Source organism: Sebastes fasciatus, chromosome 8 (assembly GCF_043250625.1).
Source record: "Sebastes fasciatus isolate fSebFas1 chromosome 8, fSebFas1.pri, whole genome shotgun sequence".
Lineage (NCBI taxonomy): Eukaryota > Metazoa > Chordata > Actinopteri > Perciformes > Sebastidae > Sebastes > Sebastes fasciatus.
This window is the reverse complement of record NC_133802.1, coordinates 6,981,564-7,007,534: the sequence shown is the minus strand read 5'-3', so window position 1 is coordinate 7,007,534 and position 25,971 is coordinate 6,981,564. Positions and strand designations below refer to the sequence as shown.

Genomic DNA, 25,971 nt, shown 5'->3' with positions numbered 1-25,971 from the left:
AAACTGCATCCGTTGATGAAGGTTCTGAAATGCATTTGAATGTCAACAGCTATTTCCATCAAGAATGAACTTTCATGCTCAATGAGAAATATATTACTTTTTGTATCTTAGGTCAATTGATCCTATAACAAATGGAATCCATCAACTCACGTGATATAGTTAGTTCACGTAGCTGAACACCATTAGTTAATTAATTGGTTAGTGGATTGACAAAGAATCATTCTGAAACAATTTTGTAATTTGATAACATCTCCTTGGGCTTTGGGAAATTGTGATGGGTATTTTTTAAAAGTATTTTCCCACAATTGTTAGACCAAATGATTAACTGATTAATCAACACAATGATTGGTAGATTAATGGATGCTGAAAGTAATTCTTAGTTTCAGCCTATTTATTCAGTTTATTCAGTAGAGACAGTTATAAATCTAAAGAGCAGGAAAACAGGGCTTGTCATTTAAAAATGAAGGTTTCTTTCAGAGCAGTCAGGTTGAATATAAAGTAGATATCTGCACTTGTGCAAAGTGTGAAACCCAAAATAAATGATTCAAATTTGAGAGAATAAGTCTGCAAGCATGTGCATACCTACAAATTTATATAGATCTTTTTTTTCCCCCAGTATTATCTTTATTAAAATATATGTTTGCAGAATTGTGATAGTGGGGAAAAGTCCAGTCAATTATGTATAATATCTCCAACCCATCTGGACCTTGATGTGTCCGCTAGCAGGATAAGTCTGGGTACATAAGGAACATTGACCCCTGTGATTTTCTTGCTACACTGACCAAACATGTAAGGCATTCTGTCAGACACCCAGGTGTGATGTTTGATTACAGCCTCAATTTTGAATTTCATAGCAGCAAGGTTATTCAATCTTGCTTCCACCACCTCAGGAATAACCACAATCCTTTCCGTTTAGATTTTTAGAGATACTGAATCCATCATACTTTAATATTCTCACAAAAAAATCAGATAACAATTCAGACTCAATACAAAAAACATAGAAAAGAAAACATATTGTTTCAGTTTCAGTTTTAACGTTATACAATGCCTTGTATACCTGCTTAAACAATTGAGCAATAGAGCAGCTCCGAATAGTTCAGAACTCTGCAGCTACTGTAGACTACTGACCAAAACCAAACGATGCTCTCACATCACACCAATTCTGGCCTCTCTACATTGGCTCCCAGTCTCTTTTAGAATTGATTTTAAAGTGCTTTTAATCACATGTAAAGCTCTGAATGACCTGGCACCGGAGTATATAACTGAGCTCCTCATACGGTACTGTCCGAACAGGCCCTGTCAGTCTGCGTCTTTTAACTGTTCCAAAGAGCAGGTTAAAATCAAAAGGTGATCGTGCTTTTGCAGTACTGGCTCCCCGACTCTGGAACAGTCTTCCACTGAGCATCAGATCAGATCGACTCTGTCACGATTTTTAAATCCAGTCTTAAAACTCACTTTTATAGAACGGCTTTTCCAATCAGCTGAATTTGTGTTTTTTGTATGCTTGTGTGCTGATGTGTATGTATGTGCATATGTAATTGTATGAATATGTATATGCTTGTTTCTTTATTTTCCCATTCTATTGTATTTTATTTAATCATTTATGTTATATTGTATTCTGCTGTCTATGATGTGAAGTTCCTTGGAAAGCACTTTGTGCTTTGGCTTTGAAAAGTGCTCTACAAATAAAATTATTATTATTATTATATTTTTTTTTTCCATTTCGCAAGCTCTTTTGGACTTGCATATATGTGTCAAATTATTGATATTGGTATTATTATTATTGGTGAGTGTGTTTGTGTGTGTGTGCGTGTGTGTGTGTGCGTGCGTGTGTGTGTGTGGATGTGGATGGATCTGGTTCCTGCTAGAGTTCCCTCTGAGCCCGGGGTGGTGTGACGTCACTCTCCCACAATGCATGGCTTCCAGCGCGGCGCCCAGCAGTCCAGGCCCGGACTATAACAAACATCTTTAAAACTTGTTCACAAAATGTCCATATGGAGCCGGAACGGAGGCTGGACGGAGAGCTGGACCGAGGCTCAATCGGTGAGTTATCGTCGTGTCCGTCTGTGTTGACTCTGAACCGGAGTTTAACGGAGCTCGAGCAAACCTCCAGGAGTTAGGAGTTAGCTCCCGTCACACAAACTCCGATACAACTTAGTGAAGCGCTCATCTTTTGTGTTTTTAACCAGCATGCTGGTTCGGCTGACTCTCTAACTTCGTCCACAGCCCTACTAACACTAGTCAGTGGGTTCCCTCGACATATAACTATCGTAATACACACTCGAACCTCCAAACAACAATCCTAATTTCTCCTCCGCCGCCTAATTTTAGTGAACAGTGCCTGCAGCCAGGCTAGCAGTCACATTTAGCCCCGGTCCGGTAATGACCCCGTCCCACCACACTCACTATAACGACAGCGACCATTTCACCGTTTCACTCAAGCTCTTCTCAGCCTGGGAGAAAGTATCCCCCTCTTCATTTGGTTGCAACGGCACAAGCATTTTCGTTTACCGTAATGGAGAGGGCTTAAGCAGAGAAGGTGTGTGGATTAAAGCTTTATGGCAGCTCCATGCAGGGGACCCACAAGATGGCACTACCAGCTCCCATCACCTTACTCTTGATGCAAAGTCCACATTTAGTCCTTTTATCTAGACATTCGCTGGTGGCAAATGTGTTTTTAAATTCTCTATTTGAGTGAAAGTGGTGGCACTACAATAGAAAAATGAACCATACTTAGGTGAATTAATAAAGGTTTTTACAACACATGTCATAAGTGAAGGCATCATGCTGAAGTGAAGCAAGCAGTGGTCCAGCTAGTGGCAGGTCTAAATACTGGATGCAGGGTCTAAAATTAAGTTTTTTCCTCACGTGCCACTGGCAGGTCACTGAACATTTCTAGTAGCCACACAATTGTTTTGTCTGCCACTTCTGAAATCTATGTAGAACGCTCTAGAATCGTAAACACTAGGGCTGTGTATTGGCAAGAATCTGGCGATAAGATACATATCACGATACAGGGGTTACGATGCAATATATTGCGATATATTGTGATACTGTAAGTAAGGCAATATATTGCGATTTAAAAAAAACAACTATCATAGTATAAATATTACTGCTATATGCATAAAAAAGTTAACTTTTTTATACAATCAGAATAGTAGGATCTGCATATCTTTGCAAATAGAGTAAAGTATTTCCTGAGTTAATCTTTGCATGTAAACTATTAATTAGAATTCAATACAGGGTATTTGAGAATCAATACAGTATCACAAAACATAATATTGCAATACTCAATATTTCCATCGACCCCTAGTAAACACAGAGTCAGTGGTAACAGACATTAGAAATATGGGTCATGTAACCTGACTATTTTTAATTTAGGAATTGCTTTTTAAAACAAATATTTCTTAATATAAGGAAAACCTATCTGCCATGGTGACAGGTGACCTGAAAGTTTGACCTGCCAAAGCCAACATTTACCCTGTATTTGGCAGGTGGCAGGTGCTAATTTCATTCCCTGACTGGATGTACACCCTTGAGTAGTTTAAGATAGGCAACATATTTAATTTATGAACTTAGTTTGTCTGTCAATTCAATTTCATATCTATAGCCCCAAATCACACGTTTGTAACAAAGAGAATTACAGTACTCAAAAACACCAAATGGACTGCTACAGTTGTCAGGTACTTTTGTAAATAATGCATTGCTTTCTTCTAAAAATTTAGTTATGTTGTAGGATTAGTCTGATTGATATTATTAAATATGTTTCTTCTTGTCAAGAAATGCCATGTGCAGAGCCAAACCAGCAAAGAATGTATCCACTAACAAATATTGTTCTGTGATTCAAAGCCTGATGTATCTTATTCCTCTGTGCCATAGAGCTCCATTGTTGCACACACGCTGTAGTTTATTTTGACTCAATTCCACATACACCGTACTGCTGCCCCAAATACTCAGTAGAGTGCCAAATGTGGATTGATCCACCGCTGAAAATAGTTCCCAACAAATGCAAAATTTCCCTCTGTTTGAATAAAAACTACAGTGACCAGCTGTTTTAGGAAATTACTGAGCCTTTTCTAAAGATGAGACTCTATATTTGTGAGGTGTTTTTAAAAAGTATATATGTATATATACACTCATTGGCCAATGTATTAGGTACGCTTTGCTAGTTCCGGGGTGGCCTTCAGAATGGCCTTAATTCTTTGTGGCATAAATTCAACAAGGTGCTGGAAACATTCTGCAGAGATTTTGGTCCATATTGACATGATAACATCAGTAGGTGCTGGTGTACGATTTATTATTTTAATAATAAATAACAATTCATAAAATTCATGGCTTGACATTAATGCTCGTTTACTTGCCAGGGGCAAGTAAACTCTGTGTTCGAGCAAGTGGAATGCCTAATGCGGTTGACCAATCAGACAAGTGAAAAATAATTGTGATCTTTATTAGGGCCCCGATATTCAGTAAAAATATGCGATTTGGAGATCAGCATTACTGCTTTCATTTGAATGCCCAGAGTACGCGCCACTGCTCCGAGAGTGAGATGCTCTGAATAACTGAACGGTAATGTTACATTCCAACAGCGCTCTGAATTTAAGAACGGTCCAGTTTGTGCCACAGTGCGCTATGGCGCTCGTAGTAACTATTTATGAATGCACCCATAGGGGGAAGCTACATTGTGAACCACAAATCCGTGATGACATCGGCAGATGGAGAGCTAGTTAACGTAAGCTGCACAGTCCGCACATGGGAGAAGTTTGCCTTCAGGACTTTCTTCCAGAACGGGTATATTTGAACCCAAACCATGATCTTTTCCTAAATCAAACCAAGTAGGTTTGTTTCCTAAACCTGTCGGAAAAGGCTTTCTGTCAGAAATCCCTGAAGGCAAACTTCTCCCATGTAAATAAGGCACCTAACCGCTAACATTAATGGATGTTCCATTGGGTTACATTAAGGTTCAATCTCTGCTCAGTAAAAATGAGCATTAGGCGAAGGTAAATTATAACGCTGTCTGGTAAAATTTAGTTTTTGGAGATAAACTTGAATAAATCCAGTTGTTTTAAGGAGATGTTTTCACAGCAATATAAAATAGATATTAGAGTGGGAATTATGACCTGTTTAACTTTCAAACACTAACTCTGGGAGTTGTAGCATTTATTAATAGACAGCCTAATTGTACACACTGCATTGCTACATTCACAGCTATAACGTTACTGTTAACTTCATACTCACAGTCAGTCACACACATACTCACTCGCTAATGTTACTAGCCGCTTGCTGACGGAAACCTGTCTTGTCTCGTAAACAAACACGTGTGCCTTTTCTGTTCTTCTTTCTCTGTCTGTCTCTCTCTCGACCGCACACACCGACACTCACTCATGTTAAGCACACAACCTACGCACTGAGTTGTTCCTTAAAGGAGTTTGCTACCTGTATAACACATTTATGTTTAAAAAACATCTTAAAAATACATAAATCCCAGATGATTAGTCCCGGCGGGGAGTCAACTTCCCATCATACACAGAAATGCGTCAAGTGTTTTGTTTGTGGCCCCTTATGTAGGAACAGTATCTCTGTTATACAACATATAATGGTTAATGGATAAATTACGGAGATTATGGAAAAGCCGTGCATACCCCCAGACATGGTTTATGTTAGCCGGCATATGCCAGCTTTTTGCCAGTATCGCGTGTAGTTGTCCGTCAGATTAAACGATCAGTGGCCAAAATGTCCATTGGGAAATATGCTAAATGAATTAATGAATTAAATAATGGCATATTAAATAGCCTAATATTGTAAGATATGTTGCCAAGGCAACTTAAATATAATCTTACACAAAAGTTTAAAGGGACTGTATGTAACTTTTTACATGTATGAATGTTTTTTTTGAGAAAATCCAACGGATGTGACGTTATGCGCGCTCGCGAGTGCCTTAGCCGTTGAAATGGAGTCCGCTAACGGCAACAAATGACCAGCCCCCACCACAACTCCGACTCCAACACAAACTCCACGGAAGCACAAAAAACCCAAAGTTATATCTAGTGAAGGCCGTCTTGCAAAACAGGAATGAGACCGACGTCGGGCGTTGTGGGAGAATAGCAGAGCCAGTGCGAAGAGTGTGTGTGCACGTGGGAAGTGAGTGGTGAAGCAAAAGAGAGAGAGCGGCGATGAGTGTGAAAATGAGCGCGCGGCGGAGCAGAAGAGTTAGTTCAGCTTTGAGAATATCAAGGGAATGTACAGTGGAAGTTGCAGTTTGTGTAGAAATGTGTCTAGTTTCCCTGCTGCTGAGTGAAGTGACGGGGCTTGACTCAGAGCAAGTAACGTTATCGACTCCGGCCCAGGAGACCAAAACGACGGTGTCTCCCCTGTGCCTTCTGACCAGGGTCGGGAGGCTGAAGCAGGAAAAGTAAACACTAGTATTAACATTGACTGTGCCTTTGATTCATAGAGGGACCTTCGTTTGGTAAGCTAACACTACTGCCATGCATGTAAAATATATATTGATAGTGTGGTTTTAGCTGGCTAATGTTGCTAACGTTAATCAACATGATGCCTGTCAATTACAGTCAATCTGGTGTGTGTCGGTAGTGCAAGCAAAAGCATGAGCAACAGGATGCTGACTGTCGTTGACTTACCGGTCACTGTTAACAGCCCTGGCTGTGTAAATGCGAAACAAACCAAGTGGATCGGACTAAGCCACTATAATGATTATAAAAATAATGATTACATCTATGTTTCTTCAATACTTTTGGATTTCAGACTGAGACAATTACAGAGACGAGGAGCGCAGCGCTGCGCTTGCTGTGAGTGTGTGCGTGCTTTAGAGAAAGACAAAAAGGAGAAGAGAAGGTGGACTCCGTCATTAAGACTGGAGACCTACTGGGAAAGTGGTTGCATGTGTCCACGACAATACACGCAGCATTGTTGCTGCTAACTCTCCCGGACGGGTGAACTGGGGACTCCGTTGACTGTTTCGCACGTACACTGCAGCTGGCGATAAATTATGGATTTGACCTGTTTGTGCATCGGCTTATTGTTGCAGCTGGGCGGCTTGTTAGGCACTACAACCACAGCACCGCTGCATGCATCGCACTAATCTTGTCGGTTAATGAGGGTCGGTTATCGGTTAGGAAAAAAAAATCTAAATTAGTATCCCTCTGCATTACAAGTGTGCTGTAATGTACAAAAATACGGTTTTGTTTCTCTCGTCTCTTTTTTTTCCCCTTCTCTCCTCTGATCGCTGCGTCACCGAGGGTGGAGGCGGAGCTTGTGTGCGCAGAGCTGAGAGACAGCACTTAGCAGTCAGCTAGCTCTCGCTACTAATATCACCGGCTCTGATTCAACAATGTTGAACATGTAGGCTGAAGTTCAACAAATAAACCAAGCAAGAGTAGAAGAGCTATAGTTAAGGAAAAGTAACTAGCTAGCCGCTAGGCTAAATCATGCGGTGTAAAATGCCATGAAGGAAGTGCCTTGAGTATTGACCCTTTTTGCATCAACGTCATGATTACGTCACGGTGTTAGCTGGAGGCAAAGGAAAGGAAAGACTGGAGGCAAACACTAGCAGTGGGCTAAAGTTACACATCAAAAATTAAATTTTGCCGTTTTGATATGTGCTAGAATCGAGGTAACGCATACATTTGAGTTGACAAACTGTGATTCAAGGCTCTAGCGAGCTACAATATCAGCGAAACATTTCAGAGATGGAGAGTAAATGTTGCTAATATTTAGCCTTCTGCTAACCGCAGCCAATGGCTCATGGCTGCGGTTAGCAGAAGGCTAAACTATTAGCAACCCTTTCTCTCCATCTCTGAAACGCTTTGCCGATATTGTGCAACTCTCTTTTTGACTGACTTTACTGAAGGATAGTTAACTATAGGCATCTAGAGATTTATACGCCCTCAATTTATATTTACAGCGTTGCTGTTGGCCACCAGCCCGCTGGTCAGACGGCTAGCTACTTAGCTAACTTAGCAAAGTTGTCACTCATCTGACGATAGCACTATGCAGTGTGTGGATGAAGCATTACGTTGTTACTCATTAATAAGAACAATAGAATAACTGATAATAATTAATGTTGATAATGAATAATGTTGTGGGGTTATTCCTTATTTCATGGGCTATTTTGGGATGTATACATTATTATTACATACTTGTGTATTTATATAAAAACAAAGCAATCGAATACTGATTTATAATATGGTCGAAGCTTTGAAGCATTTGGGTCAGCCCGATTGTTTTCCTTCATTAGGTGCACTAAAAGGAGGCACCGGAACCAGATTTTTTCACAGATTATCTGTCTCATGTACTACTGTCAGGATATAGTGACAGTTTGAGTAAATATGACAAAAGGTTATTTTATTAATGTTACTGACCATAGTGAGGTGGATAACTACAGAAATTAGCGAGCTAGCATTATTTTGTTGACATAATAGTAGTCTTCAGTACATAGCCAACTCTGTGAGATAGATAACTAGCTAGGAACGTTAACTAACTCTTAACTTGCAAACATTATCATATGGGTTATGATTAATTTTTACAAACTTAAACACCATAATTATATATAATAAATATCAACCTTTTTATTGTCAAAAATATTGATTTATCGATACATATCAATACTGAATATTTGAAACGGCTTCAATACTCATATTCTGCAGTATCGATGCACGGGTGCCAGCTGCGTTTTCCGCTCTCTCTTCTCTCCCACAGCGAGTTGACACACGCGCGCACACCACAACGCTACAGCATAGCCGCTCCAAGTCAGTCACTCCAATTTAATATAATAATTTGTGGATTTTGTTATGGTTATTCCACAATCTCTGAACATTGGTGTTTAGTTTGGCAGCATAATGCTGAAATAACTCCTAACATAGCTAGCATGACTGCTATAACTATATGGCAAATAACTAGCGCTTAGTCCATTAGCTCAATGCTAACACATAATGGAATTACCATTATGGTGGAAATTAGCATCGCAATCGCGATAATATTGTCTATTTCGATCTATTTAACTGTTTAACATAAAACATGTGTGCTCATTCTCACAGACACTCTTTTCCTATGATGTGTGGAAATTAACTAATAGCTGCAGATTCAGCAGCTATTAGTTCATTTCCACGGTGCTGATTTCACATTGCTAAATTAAATCTGCTGCTCTGCTGCTTCAACACTCCACACTGACCAACTACAGCAATCTCACAGGGGTCAAAACTCAAACTCAACACTAGGTGGAGACATTGTGTACCAGGAGAGGACAGCACATTGGTGTTAGCTCATTAAAGATGATGTTTTAATAATTGTTAATGTTTACCACAGTCATTCTGCTGTTCTCTGTCACTAGCCAAGAGAAGAGAAGTCGTTGTTGTCGTGTTATAGGCTTGTTATATTTATCTTTTCATAAAAATCAAAAATTTTATGCATTCAACGTTGTGTCGATTTTTCCCTGTGGTATCTAATGTCGATAGGTATTGTATCGAATTTCGAAATTCCAGTGTTGTGGCAACACTACTACCTTTTCATCTGAATCCAAAATGATTACCAACATTTTGGGAAATAACTTACCACAAGATGATGACTTGATCGGTCTGTTTTGCTGATGCCTGGTGGTTTGTCTGCAGTGTGCTGCTTGGGTGTCATGATGCGTTACTCTGACATCATTTGTCTACCAGATGATTGGTTGATATCATTGGTAAGGTGGGCCCATAAGCTACATGTCAATATCCAGGATTTATTTACCGGTAAGGCTCAACAAAACATCCACAGATAATGCGTCTATACCCAGCTAGTCGAAGCATGGACATAATACACAATACACAACTGTGCCACGTCTGCCACAAGCACATACTGTACACTGACAACCTAAATAACTAATATCGCCACTGTGACACCACTGGGTGTTTATTTGCAAATTTCAACTGATTGCTTATTTTTTGGTAAATATTTACCATGACCTAAATGCGTTTCCTTGAATTCTGGTGATCTCAAATGTATCACTAAATGAATGAGTGTCCCCAACTTAGTTGTAAACAACACCTTAAATGGTTTTTCTAAACTGTTTGGTTCCAAAATTTAAACGTGTTTGAACATTAGACCTGGTGGACTGGCAGCCATCTTGGATTTGACCTCTCACGGTCCTCAGAGGTCAAATCTGATTTACCTCCACATCTGAAAATAAACCTTATGGTATGCACTAACTATGATAGAAATTTCATGCTCTTCTCACAAAATGCGCGGTTATCGTGATTAGCCACTGTACTATTAATTTATAAAATCATTCTGGCTGTCCTCGACCAAAGAAATTCTTAGTCGACTAACACTCATACCATTTTTTTTCGACTAATCGGTTAGTTGATTTAACCGACGGGTCTGTAAAACTGAGTTTCTCCGCAAAGAATCACACATAAGCACCACTTTAAATCTGATGTTTACCAGAGATGTGTTTATAAATGGAATAGAATACTACAGCAGAGGTTCTCAATCTTTTTTCAGCCAGGGACCCCTTACAAGATGGAGAACATACCGGGGACCCCCTCATGTATATCCCTGGAATTATTTGACAAAGCTTATTTTTTACACTTCTACAGTCTTAGTTATGTGAAAGAACAACACAAGCGAAATGTATTAGAAAGATATTAGACATGTATTTAACATATTTTCAGATTCGAAAAGTTATAGATTTGTTAGATTAGAACGTAATCTATGAACTATTATAATGTAGATTTCAAAATTCAAACATTATTTGTTGGACTACGAAGCCTTTTGTAAAAAAAAAAATATAAATTATATCATGATGATTTAAATGAATGAATCTAACAAACTTTTCACGGACCCTGCGCTATTAAGCCCAAAGTTATCATTTGCACAAAGTGACACATTTTTTCTGTTTTGCAGGTCTGTAAAGATGTCACGCTGCCTCGGATTCAGCTGCTGTGACTGTGGCGTTCAGGGCTGCTGAATACTAAAATAGACTGCGGGCCAACACAAGAGCTCTTCTCAAGAAACACACAGACCCAGTCAGAGCTTCCACGGCTCCTCATCACCGCAGCCCTTTTGGGGTTGCTATGGCAGCTGCTGTCACAGAAACCAAGTGCTGGACACAGGCTTGCCCCAGTAAGGCAGGACAGACCACTAGTCATTGCCACAAGAGACCATCAAACAGTCAACAAACAGCACTTAGCATTAATTCTAGCACTCTAAGTTAACAAAACGAACCAGAGGTCTGTAGGCTGATGGTCAGCTCTCTGGAGGATCCTCATGAGTCTTGTCTGTGTCTGCTCAGGCTCTTGGCCAGAGTCCCTGTGCAGCAGCAGAGCCAGTACTGTTCCTTCTGTTAGACCATGTTTCACCAGCAGGACCATCTGAAGAGCCAGCTGCAGGAGAGCCACCCAGGCACCAGGCAGCTCTTCCACTGCCAGGAGTGTGGCAAGCAGTACAACACCCAGCTCGGTTACAGACGCCACCTGGTAGCAGCCCACAGTGCTACGGCGGGCCTGCCTTGTCCAGAGGGGGCGTCTTCCCTGCTTGAGCACCTAGGCAGTCATATTGACAGGCCTCCACCGTCAGAGGGCAACTCAACCGCTACTGTGCCAGTGAGAGAAAGGAAGTACTCATGCGAGCGATGCGACCGCCGCTTTTACACCCGTAAGGATGTACGCCGTCACGCTGTGGTGCACACCGGGCGCCGCGACTTCTTGTGCCCGCGCTGCGCACAACGCTTTGGCCGCAGAGACCACCTGACCCGCCATTTGAAGAAGAGCCATGCCCAGGAGTCGGGGTTGATGCCACCCTGTACGCCCAGCACGCCCGTGACTACGCCGGCCCCTGCCACCCAGTGCCCCGTGAAGGAGGAGCCCAGCCCCGTGGCGTCTGATATGGGCTCGGTCTCCAAGGAGCCCATGGAGACGTTCTCCAGGGACATGTACAATTCCTACCCCATGGCCAATCCCGTCCCCGGGATGGGCCACCCTCACGGCCTCATGCAGGGCTCCTTGTCCTCGAACATAGGCGTGGCTCGCCACATGCCCCCCCAATCTTCTCACCCCCACCACCATCATCTGCAGCCCTCGGTGGCTCTGCAGCAGCAGCCCTACAGCAACATGGCCAGGTATCAGCACGGATCTACCTCATACCCTCGCGCCGACGTGGACAGTTTCCTGCTGGACCTGCAGAGTGCCCCCCCACCTCACCTGAGTGCAGTCAACTCCTCTACCTCGACTTCTGCCTCCCCTCAGAGGGAGGTGCTGGGTGAAGGCGTGGGCGCTGGCGGCGACCCTCACCTGTTGTCCAGGAGCCCCGCTATCTCCTCAACCGAGCTGTCTTGCACCACTAACATGGACCTCGGGCCTCTGCTGGGCTTCTTGCCTTTCAGCCTGCCACCCTACAGCCCTCACATGGGGATGGGAGGGTTAGTGATGAGCTATCCACCCGCCACCACCACCACTTCCCCCCCATCCTCTTCCACTGGGTTGTCCTCCCAGGCTCCAGGGCCTTTCACGTTCTTCCAGCCTCCGCAGGCTCACGTACCACAGGGCCCTGGAGCCCATAACCACAGCCAGCTACCTCAGGCATACAGCAGTCCTGCTATGAGCACTTCCAGCTCCCTACCTCACTACTACCAGGCCTTTCAGCAGTAAGCAGCTCTTGTCTCCCCACAAACGTTGCCTTCATACATGCTCATGGTTTTTTTTTTTCACGGAAAAGGGTAAAACATGAGAACATTTTTTATTGTAAAACAAAATGTGTGACTTTAGCCTGTCAGTGCTAATGATGCTAATCTTAGTTTTTATTTTTATTTTTTTTGTTGAACACAACAAATCACCTCATCAGTATTACCTCATTATTTAAAAAGGAAGCTTGAACATTTGAGGAACTGTAGATGGTCTCACTACAACCAAAGTAGAGTACTACTTCTTTTTTTGTCAGACCTGTTACCAACAGTGGATGCACTTAACACACGTCACAGGTGCTGCACAATGCTGAGAGTTATCCAAGTTTTAAGTTGTCATGGAAAATGCTACCGTGTTAGGGAACGCCCCCTTCCTTGCTGAAGCTGACTTGATATTTTCTCATTTTTGAATATTGGAGCATGAACGGCCTTACAGAGTGAGAAAAGTAGGCGTAACTCTGTTTCAATTAGTGAGTATGTGCAAAAAAAAAAAAGATTGAGAATGCAAACAGCGCTGTCTGTATATGATATCTGATAGTTAACTCACTAAAATATGCAGTAGAGCTTCCCATCCAGCAGTACACCTGCTGATGTGTCCAAGTATATCAGCAGATGGGAAATGACCATTGATGTAATAACCAAATGTTATCATCACCCATTATTTCAAGTGATGTAAATGTAACCTTTTGTCTGCCAGAATTAGACCTTAGAATTTGGCCTAGTTTTTTTAAGTGTCCGTAAGTGCAGACAATAACAGTTACAGTTAAAAAAAATAACTGTAAATCTAGACTGCACTTACTATTATTAGTTAACTGAACAACTCGTGACTCAAAAATGTCACACAATGTTACTGCAATTTAACTGCAAAAGCATTTGAGAGTAACGTCAGTCTTAAATTCTGATGTTGTATATTGGAAAAAAAAAAAAATGTAACGGAGCAGCTCTTATAGCCAGAATTCCCCCATCGGAAGCCCTGAAGATTTTTAGACGTGGTTATCTGATGTCATATCAGCATGGTGATATAAACTCTAATGCTAAATACCTACTTGGCAATATTACGTAGCATCGCTAGGTTTAAATGCACTTGCGTTTCATTTTCAACGTCGCGGGGGCCTTTAAAGGTTGAAGTCGTGCTAAATCACACGGAAGGTAGAAAGCTGCTGCTCCACTGCTGTCTGTGGATAAACCTTTCTAAAAAATGTTCTGGCCTTGTTGGCCAGAACATTTGACAACAGTTACTGTTTAGACAGAGAAGTGTTACTTAGAAAAAAAATGTTCTATGTAATGTATTTTACTGTATTATTTAAAATAGTTAAAGGTACAATGTGTAGGATTTGGCGGCATCTAATTGTGGTGTTTGCAGATTGCAACCAACTGACTGAGTTCTCACTCCTCCCTTTCCAAGAATGCGGTAACGTGAGCCGCAGAGTGCAAAATCGTGGTAACACCGTTTGCGTCATCCTTACCATAATAACACTACTTGTGGAACAACCGAGGTCACACGGTGGCTGGCAGTAGCACACTGCGGCTCACGTTAATGCTGTTTCACAAGCGTGTCGGAGAACTACGGTGGCCTTCAGGCAAACGCAAAAGGCTCTCAGTGTTTGGTTTGTCCGTTCTGGGCTATTGTAGAAACTCTGTGAAATGGACCCACTCCCCTATGTAGATATGAAGGGCTCATTCTAAGCTAACGAAAAACACAACAATTCTTAGTTCCCCCTAAATGTTACACACTGTTCCTTTAAGTTTTTGAGACACTGCACAGATCACCTATTAACTGCAACTGGCAACCAGTGGATGTACCAATTAGGGCTGCACGATATATCGTCTCAGCATCAACACTGCGATGTGCGCATGCGCGATAGTCACATCGCTGGATGTGCAATGTCGGCAAATGAACTCGAATGTGTCGTGCTACAACTTTTTTTTGCTGCTCAATTTATTTATTTCAATTTATTTTTATATGGCGTCAAATCATGGCAGAAGTTATCTCAAGCTGTTTTTCATATCGAGCAGGTCTATACCGATGCTGCTTAATGCAAAAGATAGTTCTCATTTTCCATGACTAATCCAGTGTTTGTTTTTTTTAATTCACTTTTTATTGTTTTTCCAAATTATTTTTACACTTCTAAACGTGTGGGGTCCGCATCTGCCCCGGGGGTTCAACTCGGCGGGTAAGAGACAGCCGCTCGCTGTGGGAGGATCCTCTCCCTGGCGCTGGTTGGCCCTCCTCCGTAGCGGCGCGCTGCAGCGACCGGCTCTAGTAGGGTTGGAAAGGCCCAGGGTGAAGTTAGCTCGCGGCTCCGACCATTAGCTTTGCAGCAGCCCTCACCCGGACCTCGCCGCTTCCCGGGTTTAATGGACTTACTGCTTGATGTGGGACGGGGGGCTCCCGGCGTTACTGTCAAACAGGGTGGACTGTCCTCAGTCTAAGGGGTCTGTGGCGATGTCGGCAACCTGCCTGACCTGTTTTGAAACACGGACCCCGTCTCATTTATTTCTATTCGACAAATGTTTTATGATTAAAGAAGTAATCAGTAGTAGAGCATACATTTTTTACAAAAGCACAAAATTGTGCTTAATTTTGCTCTCACAGTGCACCAGATTGATGCATTATACTTTAAAGCTGAATATTCCTGTATTTTTTTTCATATCGCAGGAAACAAAATATTGCAATATTCCAATATCGTGCAGCCCTAGTACCACTGAAGTTCCTTCAGACTTTTGAATTGCCGTCAGTCACAACTGATCTATTTCTCCCCTCCCGCGATGCTCCTCGCAATCCTCAGTGTGTCTTACTCCTCTCTGTCTGAACAGGGCCTCAGAAAGCAGTGCAGCAGCTGTTTGTTGTATTTACCTTAAATTCCTCGAATCCGCTGTGCAAAAAAGGTCAAACCGAGAACACTGAAATGTACATTTGCCGACGCTGTGCTAACCAGGTCACTGATCTCAGGGTTGCTGCCTGTCCTGTAAAAATACATAAAAACACACTCTTTTCCTAGGCGTGATAGATGTTAGCCCTGATAGCCATCCCACAGAACCCACACTCAGGTGTTAATGCAATTCATCATGAGAATAATGTTGGAAATTATGAGCGGTGGTAGGCGGTGTTTTCAGTGTCAGGTGGGTGTAAAGTGACAAACATTTTTATGACCTGCTGAATGACTGAATGTCCATGTTCCAGGAAACGGCTGACCAGAACTGTAGTATTATAGTCCTGGATCAAGGCTAGATAAATATGTGAAATTAGTGGCGTGTGGAGCTGACAGTCGTTACAATAGATTAAATGTTTCCACGTCACAGAAAACAAATCTGTGGAACTTCTCCTTAATTGTTACAAGACAGACAACCAGAACCAGAAAGCTCACCCCAAACCATTTCTGAACCTGTTGATAAGATATAAAATGTTTGTCACAGTCATTGTCATATTCTAGTTCATATTCTGTACACTCTCACCTTGTCATAGGAAGGAACTAGGGATGTTAATAATTAACCGTTAACCGACATTAAGCATTTTAACCGATTAATGCTATCCGTGAAATTGGTTAAAAGAAATGTTAATAATTAATTAAAAAGCTGAAAAAAACTCGACACTTAAAGGAGAAAAGCGGGTCCACCTTAACAGCCCACCTTGAGAGTCTGAGCCGGCGAGTGGAAGAGTTGTAGCCTCGTAGCATTTATTCACCGACAAATAAACTGTACACACACTGTCTGCTACACCTACGTTCACAGCTACGCCACCGACAACACACACGTGATCTGTCGGAAAGTGGCTGAAGTTACGCCGCGCTGACAGACCGTATGTGTGTGACAATGGTGAGCACGAAGCTACCAGCAGAGCTACAGATGCTAACCTAGCACAAACACACACTGTTTGTCGGACAATCGCTATTGTTCATCCGGGCAGACACACAGCGGACAACCTGCTAAACTAAACTAAATGCATGGTGGTGGTGGAGTCGGACTTTTACTGGGAAAGTTGCTGCATGTCCGTGACACTACACACAGCACTGTGGCTGCTAAGCTAACGCTCCCGGACGGGTGAACTGGGGACTCAGTTGTCTGTTGTGCTCATACACTGCTAGCTGGCACACCGCTGCATGCGAAGCACAAATCTTGTCGGTTAACGGTTAATAATCGGTTAACGAGGGTCGGTTATCGGTTAAGAACAATTTTTCAAGATTAGCATCCCTATAAGGAACATAAAAGCGCTTAGCAACATGTTGATCCATCTATATTTGAGTCTGAAGTAGAGGTCATCCAGCTCTCTCCCCCATTTCTATATTCTTCATAATGGAAGGTGGTAACCCGTAGCTACGCGATGTGACCTGGAGCACTTGGGAAACAGCATTGTAATTGGGCAAACTGGACCACTGGATCTGAGCAGGTGTTACTGTGACCTCCTTGCGGTGAATTCTGAATCAAAGGTCAAAGAATCTGACTTTATTCCTGAATCGAATGCAGCATTGATTCTATAAAACATTTCAAGAGCACTTGTACCCATTTCCTAGCTTTTTACTATGTCACCATTTGTATCGATCCAACACCACAAGGCTGTTGTGTTGGATCTCAAGAGTATCTGATGTAATTAGGACTAAATGATGACCCCTTGTCCTCCCCCTCCCACCCCCCCTCGTCCCAGCCTCCTCTTTGCTGCAGAGGCTCAGGGAAGCAGTTGAGGAGGTATCGGTCTGTTGATATTCAAGGTTCCTTTTAACAGAGTCACAGTGCAGCATGTCAAGATCAATGGATCCAGACCAGCTGCCTTCCAGTAATGGATGCTCCACTTCATGAAATTGGTAAAGTGTAGTGGAGATGGAGGAGCCCTCCCAGCTGGATATGTTTGCAAGGGATGGATGATGTGTGATATTGGAAAGAAGATATTTAGAGAGAGAAATATTCAGATGGCGCTCTCCCTTTCTGCCTTAATTCCACGAACTGTACGTCGAAGGACTTTCTCTCACGAGCATTGTAACCAGCCTCCAAGTGTTGCACCAATGTCTTAAAATACTACTGTTGTGCCTCTCTAAGAGTGTCTAATCTCCTGACTGGGTTTTAAGCACTTAACGACATTTCTAAAAAAAAAAAAAAAAAAGGATTAATTTGATCTGTACCTCAAAACACGCAGAAGTGTGGGTTTCTGTTTTTATTTGTATTTGCTTCTAGTTATTTTGGGCTCTTACTCGTGCCATTAGATTGAAACTATAAAAGGTAGATTTTATGAATCTAAACTCTTTATCTAGTGACAGACATTGACACTATAATTCGGTCAAAATTTTCTACCTCTACCTTGTCATATATCTTTCTGAAAAAAAAATCATTAGACTTAGTTTTAACCTGTAACAGTTAGGAAGATTTTACCACTGTTGAAGATGGGGAATATGCTCAAAATTCAACTTTGAAAGGACCCGGGGGTACACACGAGTCCTAGTGGTGTATTCCAGAGTCAAACATTGTTCTCTATACTTGCCTTTAATGATATTTCTACTTATTTACTACCTCAGAGAAGAGACAGGTGACTGTCCATCTAACTGCAGAGAAAAATGTCTGTGTAGAGTTTTATTTTTGTCAGAACAAGCACATGTACTTTGTAGCGCCATAGTTTTTTTACTGAGGTTAGCTCACAGCGGAATGATAGCGCAACAAGTACCACATTGCCTGGCAGTTCACGCTGCATCTGTTCTGCGACTGCGAACGTCTTCTGCCTCTTCGGTCTGGAATGTGTCCTCCGTTTATAAAATCTGGGCCTCGAGTCGAAAGGAATTCCACAGTTGCACGTTGGAATGTACAGACAACATTTTAGCACTGTGGATATTCACTCTACAGCACACTACACCTGAAAGCAACACCATCACTAACTATTCCAAATTGATGTTTCTGCTCTGAGCGATGCAGACGTATCAAGAACAATGCCAAACTCTCTGCTGGTTCCAGACTCTTCAGACAGTGTGAGGCTTTTTCTGTTATGAATATGTATATTTTCAACAATTAATGGAGCACTTGCTGCAGAGTCTGGACACCATTGGCTCAGGGAACATATTCTTCCCTCTTTTACAGTTTCACACAGGGTCACACCATCATGGTGTGTCTATTGGTTTGTGGTAATTTGATCAGTTGCAAATTTGTAGTATGCACCACTAAACCGAGATATCTGCTCAACTGACGAGTGCCTCAAGGTGTACGACCTGCATTACCACCGCTGTCCTTCCAATGACAACGCTGGTCTCTCTTTCAAACATTAAACATCTCGGTCTGCTTCAGACAAATAAGTTTGTATACCACGTTGACTAACAGTTCTGAGTGTCCAGCTGGTCGGCGAAGTGAAAAAGCCTGCCATCATACTCTCCTCCCGACTGAGCCCTGAATATCAGAGGCCTCTTATCTTTGTTGTCTGAAATACTCGTACAAGTATAGTAGGGATAATGTACAGCTAGCGGGTCACTGTTGTGAAAGAAACCCCCGACAGGGCGATGCCGCACCCTGACGCGAAGCGGAGGGGTCTCTCATCGCCCTGAAGGGGTTTATTTCACAACAGTGACCCGCTAGCTGTACATTATCCCGCTTATTACACGGCCACTTACTTAAGAAATCAATAATTTGACATAAAAACGGTCTCACCAGAGTCCGACATCAGAACTGCGCTCATAGCAACGGTCTGCTATACATAGCAACGGTCTGCCATAAAGAAATAACAGACCGCAGAACGCCGTGATTAACCAATCAGAATCGAGCATTCAACGCAGCCGTGTAATAAATGGAGATAACGGCACACACTTTCAGACAGTGTCACCTCAGAGGCGTTCATGGTGTTGCACTCCGTCGTTCACATGAAAGTGACAGAAGTAGTTGTGAAAAATGAAAAAGAGAGCTCCAAACCGTGCCTGCTTTCAGTAAATGATTTCCCTTTTTGCTGGGAAGCTTCAATGAACCTATGACTGAGGGACGTTTATTCATTAACATGTTACACTGTTTGATCGGTACACGTCCGCCGTTGCTGCGTAGCTTAGGACACGTTTGAAGACGGGACAGCGCGTCCGCACATCAACACTAAACACGTGGAAGCATTCCAGACTGAACGCAGAGAAAGCGACGCAGAACAGAGGATACCGGGATTCATTTCACTAAACCATCATCTAGTACTGTTGTGTTGCCTGCATTTCGGTCGGCTCTGAGAACCACTACGATGCAGGTCTCGACACCTTTTAGCTTAGATATATTTTGCATTAGGTGTTTGTATTATCACTTAATAGATTTTAGAAGACAGTGTAAAGAAAAGGAGTTGTCATTTTCTGATTGTCTGAACATAAAGTAATACAAAATAAATCTTTTGATTTCCACTGTGTCCCTGTGTTGTACTAAAAATGGAGATGACGAGTTGGCAGGTGGCCTGTAATAACCCTGACCTATATGAGCGGTAAAAACATGTAACATAACATAACATGTTGAGTCATGAACATTGAGAGAAAGGGCATGGTCTGCAAATCTTGAAACCCCTTCAGTTTTTTGTTTGTCTTATTCAGTTTGGGGGAGAAGTCCATAACAAAATGAGCCTGCTTCTCACTTGATTTATTACCTCGGTAAACACTAAACATTATGGTCTCATTCGCTAGTTCGAGACTTCTTCAATACAGCATGAAGGGCTATTCAAAAGTTACAGACGTCTCATTCCCAATGTGAGTCTATGGGAAAAAGTCTTTTTGGGCCCAATGACATTAGTGACAGACACAGAAATTGTAGTACCGTCGCTTGGCCACTACGAAAATTGGGATCAACGACCGGCGCTCTTCCTGGGGGCTTGCCCGAGACCCCTAACATATCAAATTTTCCACCACGTGTGATGAGTGCAAAGTTTAAAGATCCCATATTATAAAAAAGTGAAATTTCATGTTTATTTATTATAAAGCAGGCTTAAGTCCTATATAAATACTGTGAAAGTATCGACACGCTCAATCCACAGGGAAATACACACAGCCCGCATTCAGAAACTCTGCATTTGAAACAAGCTGTCAGGATTTCTGTCCATTTGTGATGTCACAAATATTTAGACCCTTTACACAGATTTAAACGTAAACATTCTAAATGTGTCCCAGTTTATTCCTGGTTGAAGTGTATGTGAATGTCATCAGCTGACAGGAAGTAAACATGGACCCAAGCTGTTGCCTAGCAACACAATTATGTTGCAATTCCATCGAAATGCGCTAAAACGGAGCGTTTCAGAAAGAGGGTAAATACAGGCATATTCAGGCAGACAGTATGAGGAAAATAAAGTTTTTTTTTTAACATTACAGCATGTAAACATGTTCTAGTAGAAACACAAAATACAAGTATGAACCTGAAAATGAGCACGATATGGGACCTTTAACAACTTTCTGAGCACCATGAGGCCCTCAAAAATGTTATTAATTTTTAGAAAAATAATAATTCCTTCAGTTTCAATAGAAGAAAAATATTGACAAAAACAAGAGGGACCGACAGCTGAGCTGCCCGGCCCCTAATGATATGATGCCCATTAATACAAGCTGACCGTAAAATATATGTATAAACAGTATATGCTTTATATGAAATCATCTTTATTGTCATCAAGCCATATTTAATGCAGTTTTTTTAAAGGCCCCCGTGGGCATTGCCCTCAGCTGCAGATATACACAAAGCACCTAACCTAAAGTATACTTTCAAAACATTATCTCAACAGTATGTCGACCAAATATACTTCATATGGGTTCATAAATTTCCAGGTATTGCTATCAGATCCTTTAAATCGGGAAAAATAAATATCAGTAGTTTCATTAGCTGGGATCAATAAGAAATCTTTGACATTTATTTACAATAATGTTAACAAAATTGACAAGTCAAACGAGATCCTACTGGTTTTCTGTAACATACTATGGATAAATAACTACCATATCAAGCAAAAACACATACAAATATTTGACAAAGCGGCAGATGACATTTCTTTACATATCTATAAAAGAATACTGTTTATTTACAAATCTGTGTCTTAAATCCATTTTAGTAATTGTCTTTTAGCATGCACCTTGTTGTTACTCTTGCATGTGAAAGGCAGTAGGTGTCGAATAAACTCAGATTAGACTATAGAGTTCATTTTACAATGTGGGTGCGTTCCTCTGTAGCACTTCAGGTGTTTGCAGCCTTGCTCTGCATCGCTGAGTGGATCTTTCTCAGGTTTTGTCGGACTCTAACAAACTCCATCAACTGGGCTTCCTCTTGTACCTTTTCCTTTTGTTCCTTCTCCCCCTAACAAGAGAAAAGGAGAAGCAATGGCACTGCTGTATTCATGCAAAGATGGCAAAAGGTATTTCTTCAAGACAAGGGCAAAAAATTTATGATTCTATGAAACACATAATGAGCATGGAATGGTCTCTGTGGACCAGGGGTCAGCAACCTGTGGCTCCGGAGCCACATGCGTCTCTTTAGCCCCTCTCCAGCGGCTCCCTGAGGATTTTTTTTCTTGTGGAATTGTGGAAATGAATAACTGTTTTTTGTTTACATTTTCAATTGTATCTATCTTTGTTGTAGGTCTATGTTACGACGGTACGACGGAGTATTAGGGCCACATTGAGGAAAATGAATAAATCTGAGATTTCGAGAATAATGTCATAATATTACGAGAATAAAGTCAGACGTTCACGAGAAAAAAGTCGTAGTATTATGAGAATAAGGTGAAGCTTGCCTTACTGTGAGCACACCTCATACTGATTATGTTTAGAGGGCCACACTGTATAGTGTATAGGGGCTGCACGGTGCAGTGGTTAGCACTGGCGCCTCACAGCTAGAGGGTCGCAGGTTCCGGCTTTGGGCCCTTCTGTGTGGAGTTTGCATGTTCTCCCCGTGTTAGCGTGAGTTTTCTCCGGGTTCTCCGGTTTCCTCCCACAGTCCAAAAACATGCAGGTTAAGTTAATTGTTGACTCTAAATTGCCGTAGGTGTGAATGTGAGTGTGAATGGTTGTCTGTCTCTATGTGTCAGCCCTGCGATGGACTGGTGACCTGCCTTCGCCCAATGTCGGCTGGGATCGGCTCCAGCCCCCCCGCGACCCCTAACGGGATAAGCGGTTGCAGATGGATGGATGGATATGTAATATGTCAAGTATCATTTTGTCTACAGTTTCCCCATGGCCTTTGACCCTTGCAGCTATTTCTCAGCTATATTTTTCAGGCTTAATTTGATCCCTTAAGACAGTTCACCTGACAGTTAAAATGAGTGTCCGTTTGCTTGAAAAGATGAAATGAAGTATTCTGCCGTTGCTGAACCCCAGGATGTATGTATTACCTCGAGTTGTTTCTGTTGACGTCTGAGCAGCACATCCTCCAGAGGAGTCCTGTTCTGTCCCTCCTCCTCCCGGTCACTCTGCACCCTCATCCTCCTCTCCAGCGCCTGCTGGAGTTCTGACCTGCTGCTCAGCGCCAGACCCCTTAGCCCATAGAGGGAGAGACAAAGCAGGCATTACATATGGGCGAAAAGTCAAGAGACAGGTGGTTTGTAGACGGTATGACGGGGTCTACTTTAGTCAGATTTGAAATATGAATGAAAAGGCTTAATTTGTACCCACACTCACCAGTTCACAATTATTTAGGTACAGTGCAGAGTACATACACTGACACACACACACACACTGACATCAGCTGACAGGATGTAAACATGGACCCAAGCTGTTGCCTAGCAACGCGGTTCTGTTGCACATTCTGTTGAAATGCGCTAAAACAGAGCGTTTCAGACAAAGGGTGATTACAGGTATATTCAGACAGACAGTATTCAGAAAAAATTATGTTTTTTTTTTTTACATTAAAGCATGTAAACATGTTCTAGTAGAAACCCAAAATACAAGCATGAACCAGAAAATGAGCATGATATGTCCCCTTTAATGGTACTGCATTTGGGCCTCTGTGATTTAACTTACCCATAAACTCACAAACTCATAGCAAAACAACACAAGGCAGCAGTACATTTGCTGTCTCATACATGATACGACTGGGCCAATAATAAACAAATACCTTGGCTTGAATACATTTTTAAAAATGGTGCCGTGGTAAATCCTTCACACAAATTTGGGTAAAATTACAAATCAGTGGGTTTTATATTGTCTCCAGCCTGGTTACACGATACATGACAAATTAAGATATCGTAAACCTGGATCCAAAATACTAATGGTAGATTCATTTAAAGTAATATTAGGATCACAATAAACTTGAGATGTTAAAATAGATAAAAGTGTGAGGTCAGATTACCGGGCAGCAACACCTTTGTGTTCGGAGTATTTTGCTTTCACTGGTATAGTGTGTGCAAGCAGTGGAGCCAGGTCAGTTCTCCTATCGGCGTATCACTTTACACTGATTCATGCTCCCAGAGGGCCTAAAGGACTGCAGCAGCATGGAGAGAAGGTGTATGGTTGCATGTTTGTGAGAGAGAGAAAGAGACTCTCATGTATTAATAATGACACCTGACTGAGGAGAGAGGCATGAGATGCATTTCGATGATGGACACAAAAGCACATACATTCTTACACAAAGCTGAGTTAAGATAGTTTAATGATCACGTCCTCATATTACAAAGGAATAATTCTTGTTTGTCGTGAAATCACATCAGAGTTCACCCATTCATATTTCAGCAAAGGATTTGACCGTTTTGTTGCTCCTGTATGGTACCTACCTCTTGTGGGCCAGTAGCAGCTCCTTGTGAAGCTCGTTGTGAGTCCTGGAAGCCTTAATGGGGTTTGACTGACCTGAAGAGGCTTTAACTTTGACTCCGTTATCTGGCATAGAAATCATATAAAAGAAAAACAAAAAAAAACATGAACAGAAGAGTAGTTATTCAGAGCTTGTAACTCTTGCTAAAACGAGACTTTCTGCACATGAGTAGTCTGTACCTATGTCCAGAAGGGAGGGCTTAAAGTGCAGGTAGAGTGGATGATCTGGGTCATGTGTGATTGTAAGTGGTTTGCAGATCAGGGATGAGGTGACACAATCGGATTTGTTGGGGGTTTGCATACCAAAGCGTTTGCTCTCTAAATGAGTTATCTTTAAAGTTTTTTTTCTTATTGGTGACTGTAAGCATATGGGGAAAAAAACAAATGGCACCAAATAGAAGAACTGGCTCGATAATACTGCGGTTCAGGAGAAGAAGAAGAAGAAGAAGAAGAAGAAGAAGAAGAAGAAGAAGAAGAAGGTGGGGTTGGACAGACAGATGATTTAGTTTACGGATGGCTGCAAGTCTCTGTTGACATAAATGTCCATGGTATGTCCACTGAGAGTCCTGACATTTTGGCCTAAATAATAAAATTTTTAATGTCGGGATTGATTTTTTTTTTGTCCTTCTGCCTAAAAGCATATTTCTCTTGTTGAAAAATGTTTGATTTGTCGGGTGATCCAGGGTTTTGAGTTTGGGTATGTTCTCATAGTCCTTACTGGTATCAAAGTATCCATACAGAATTTGATGTAGTCAGTGATGACCGAGGTCTGCTCGTCCAGCTCTCCATCAAAGACTTCCCTAAGCATGCACAGAAGTGTTATCATTTCACAGTTTTGTACATCCTCGATTCTTCCTCATCTACTCTCCTCGTGTCTTAGTCCCGCCCACGGGAGATGCGAGAAGAGGAGGCGAGGAAGAGATGAGAGGAGGGAGGAGTTGAGGCAACAGGCATTTAACAAATGAGACAATTTAAGTGACGTCAATTAAATATGACTCATGGCACAGCTGCATCAGCTGTCCATCGTTATACCGCTGTATTTTATGATCTCTGCCAGATGAGCATAACAGTTTTCGTGACAACTCATATTTATATTAGGGCTGTCAATCGATTGAAGTATTTAATCGCGACTAATCGCCTGATTGTCCATCATTTTTTTAATTAATCGTAAATGAATCGCATATTTTTACCTGTTCAAATGTACCTTAAAAGGGGATTTGTCAAGTATTTAATACTGTTATCAATATGGCAGCGGGCAAATATGCTTGCTTTATGCAAATGTATGTATATATTTATCATTGAAAAACAATTAACAACACAAAACAATGACAAATATTGTCCAGAAACCCTCACAGGTATTGCATTTGGCATAAAAAATATGCTCAAATCATAACATGGCAAACTGCAGCCCAACAGGCAACAACAGCTGTCAGTGTGTCAGTGTGCTGACTTGACTATGACTTGCCCCAAACTGCATGTGATTATCATAAAGTGGGCATGTCTGTTAAGGGGAGACTCGTGGGTACCCATAGAACCCATTTACATTCACATATCTTGAGGTCAGAGGTCAAGGAACCCCTTTGAAAATGGCCATACCAG

At 41.9% G+C, this 25,971-nt stretch overlaps 1 protein-coding gene across 1 annotated transcript; it reads left to right on the top strand.

The window, feature by feature from the left end:
- Positions 1-1,122: 1,122 nt before the first annotated feature.
- Positions 1,123-20,937, top strand: LOC141772231 (zinc finger protein PLAGL2-like). The gene is made up of 2 exons (XM_074643009.1): positions 1,123-2,043; positions 10,897-20,937. The coding sequence occupies exon 2, from the start codon at positions 11,343-11,345 to the stop codon at positions 12,636-12,638; it is 1,296 nt and encodes a 431-aa protein (XP_074499110.1). The 5' UTR covers positions 1,123-2,043; positions 10,897-11,342; the 3' UTR covers positions 12,639-20,937.
- The last annotated feature ends 5,034 nt before the right edge of the window (positions 20,938-25,971 follow it).

What these genes read in the sequence shown, in the direction of transcription:
- LOC141772231 (XM_074643009.1), top strand. Translation starts at nt 11,343, where the DNA reads ATGTTTCACCAGCAGGACCATCTGAAGAGCCAGCTGCAGGAGAGCCAC.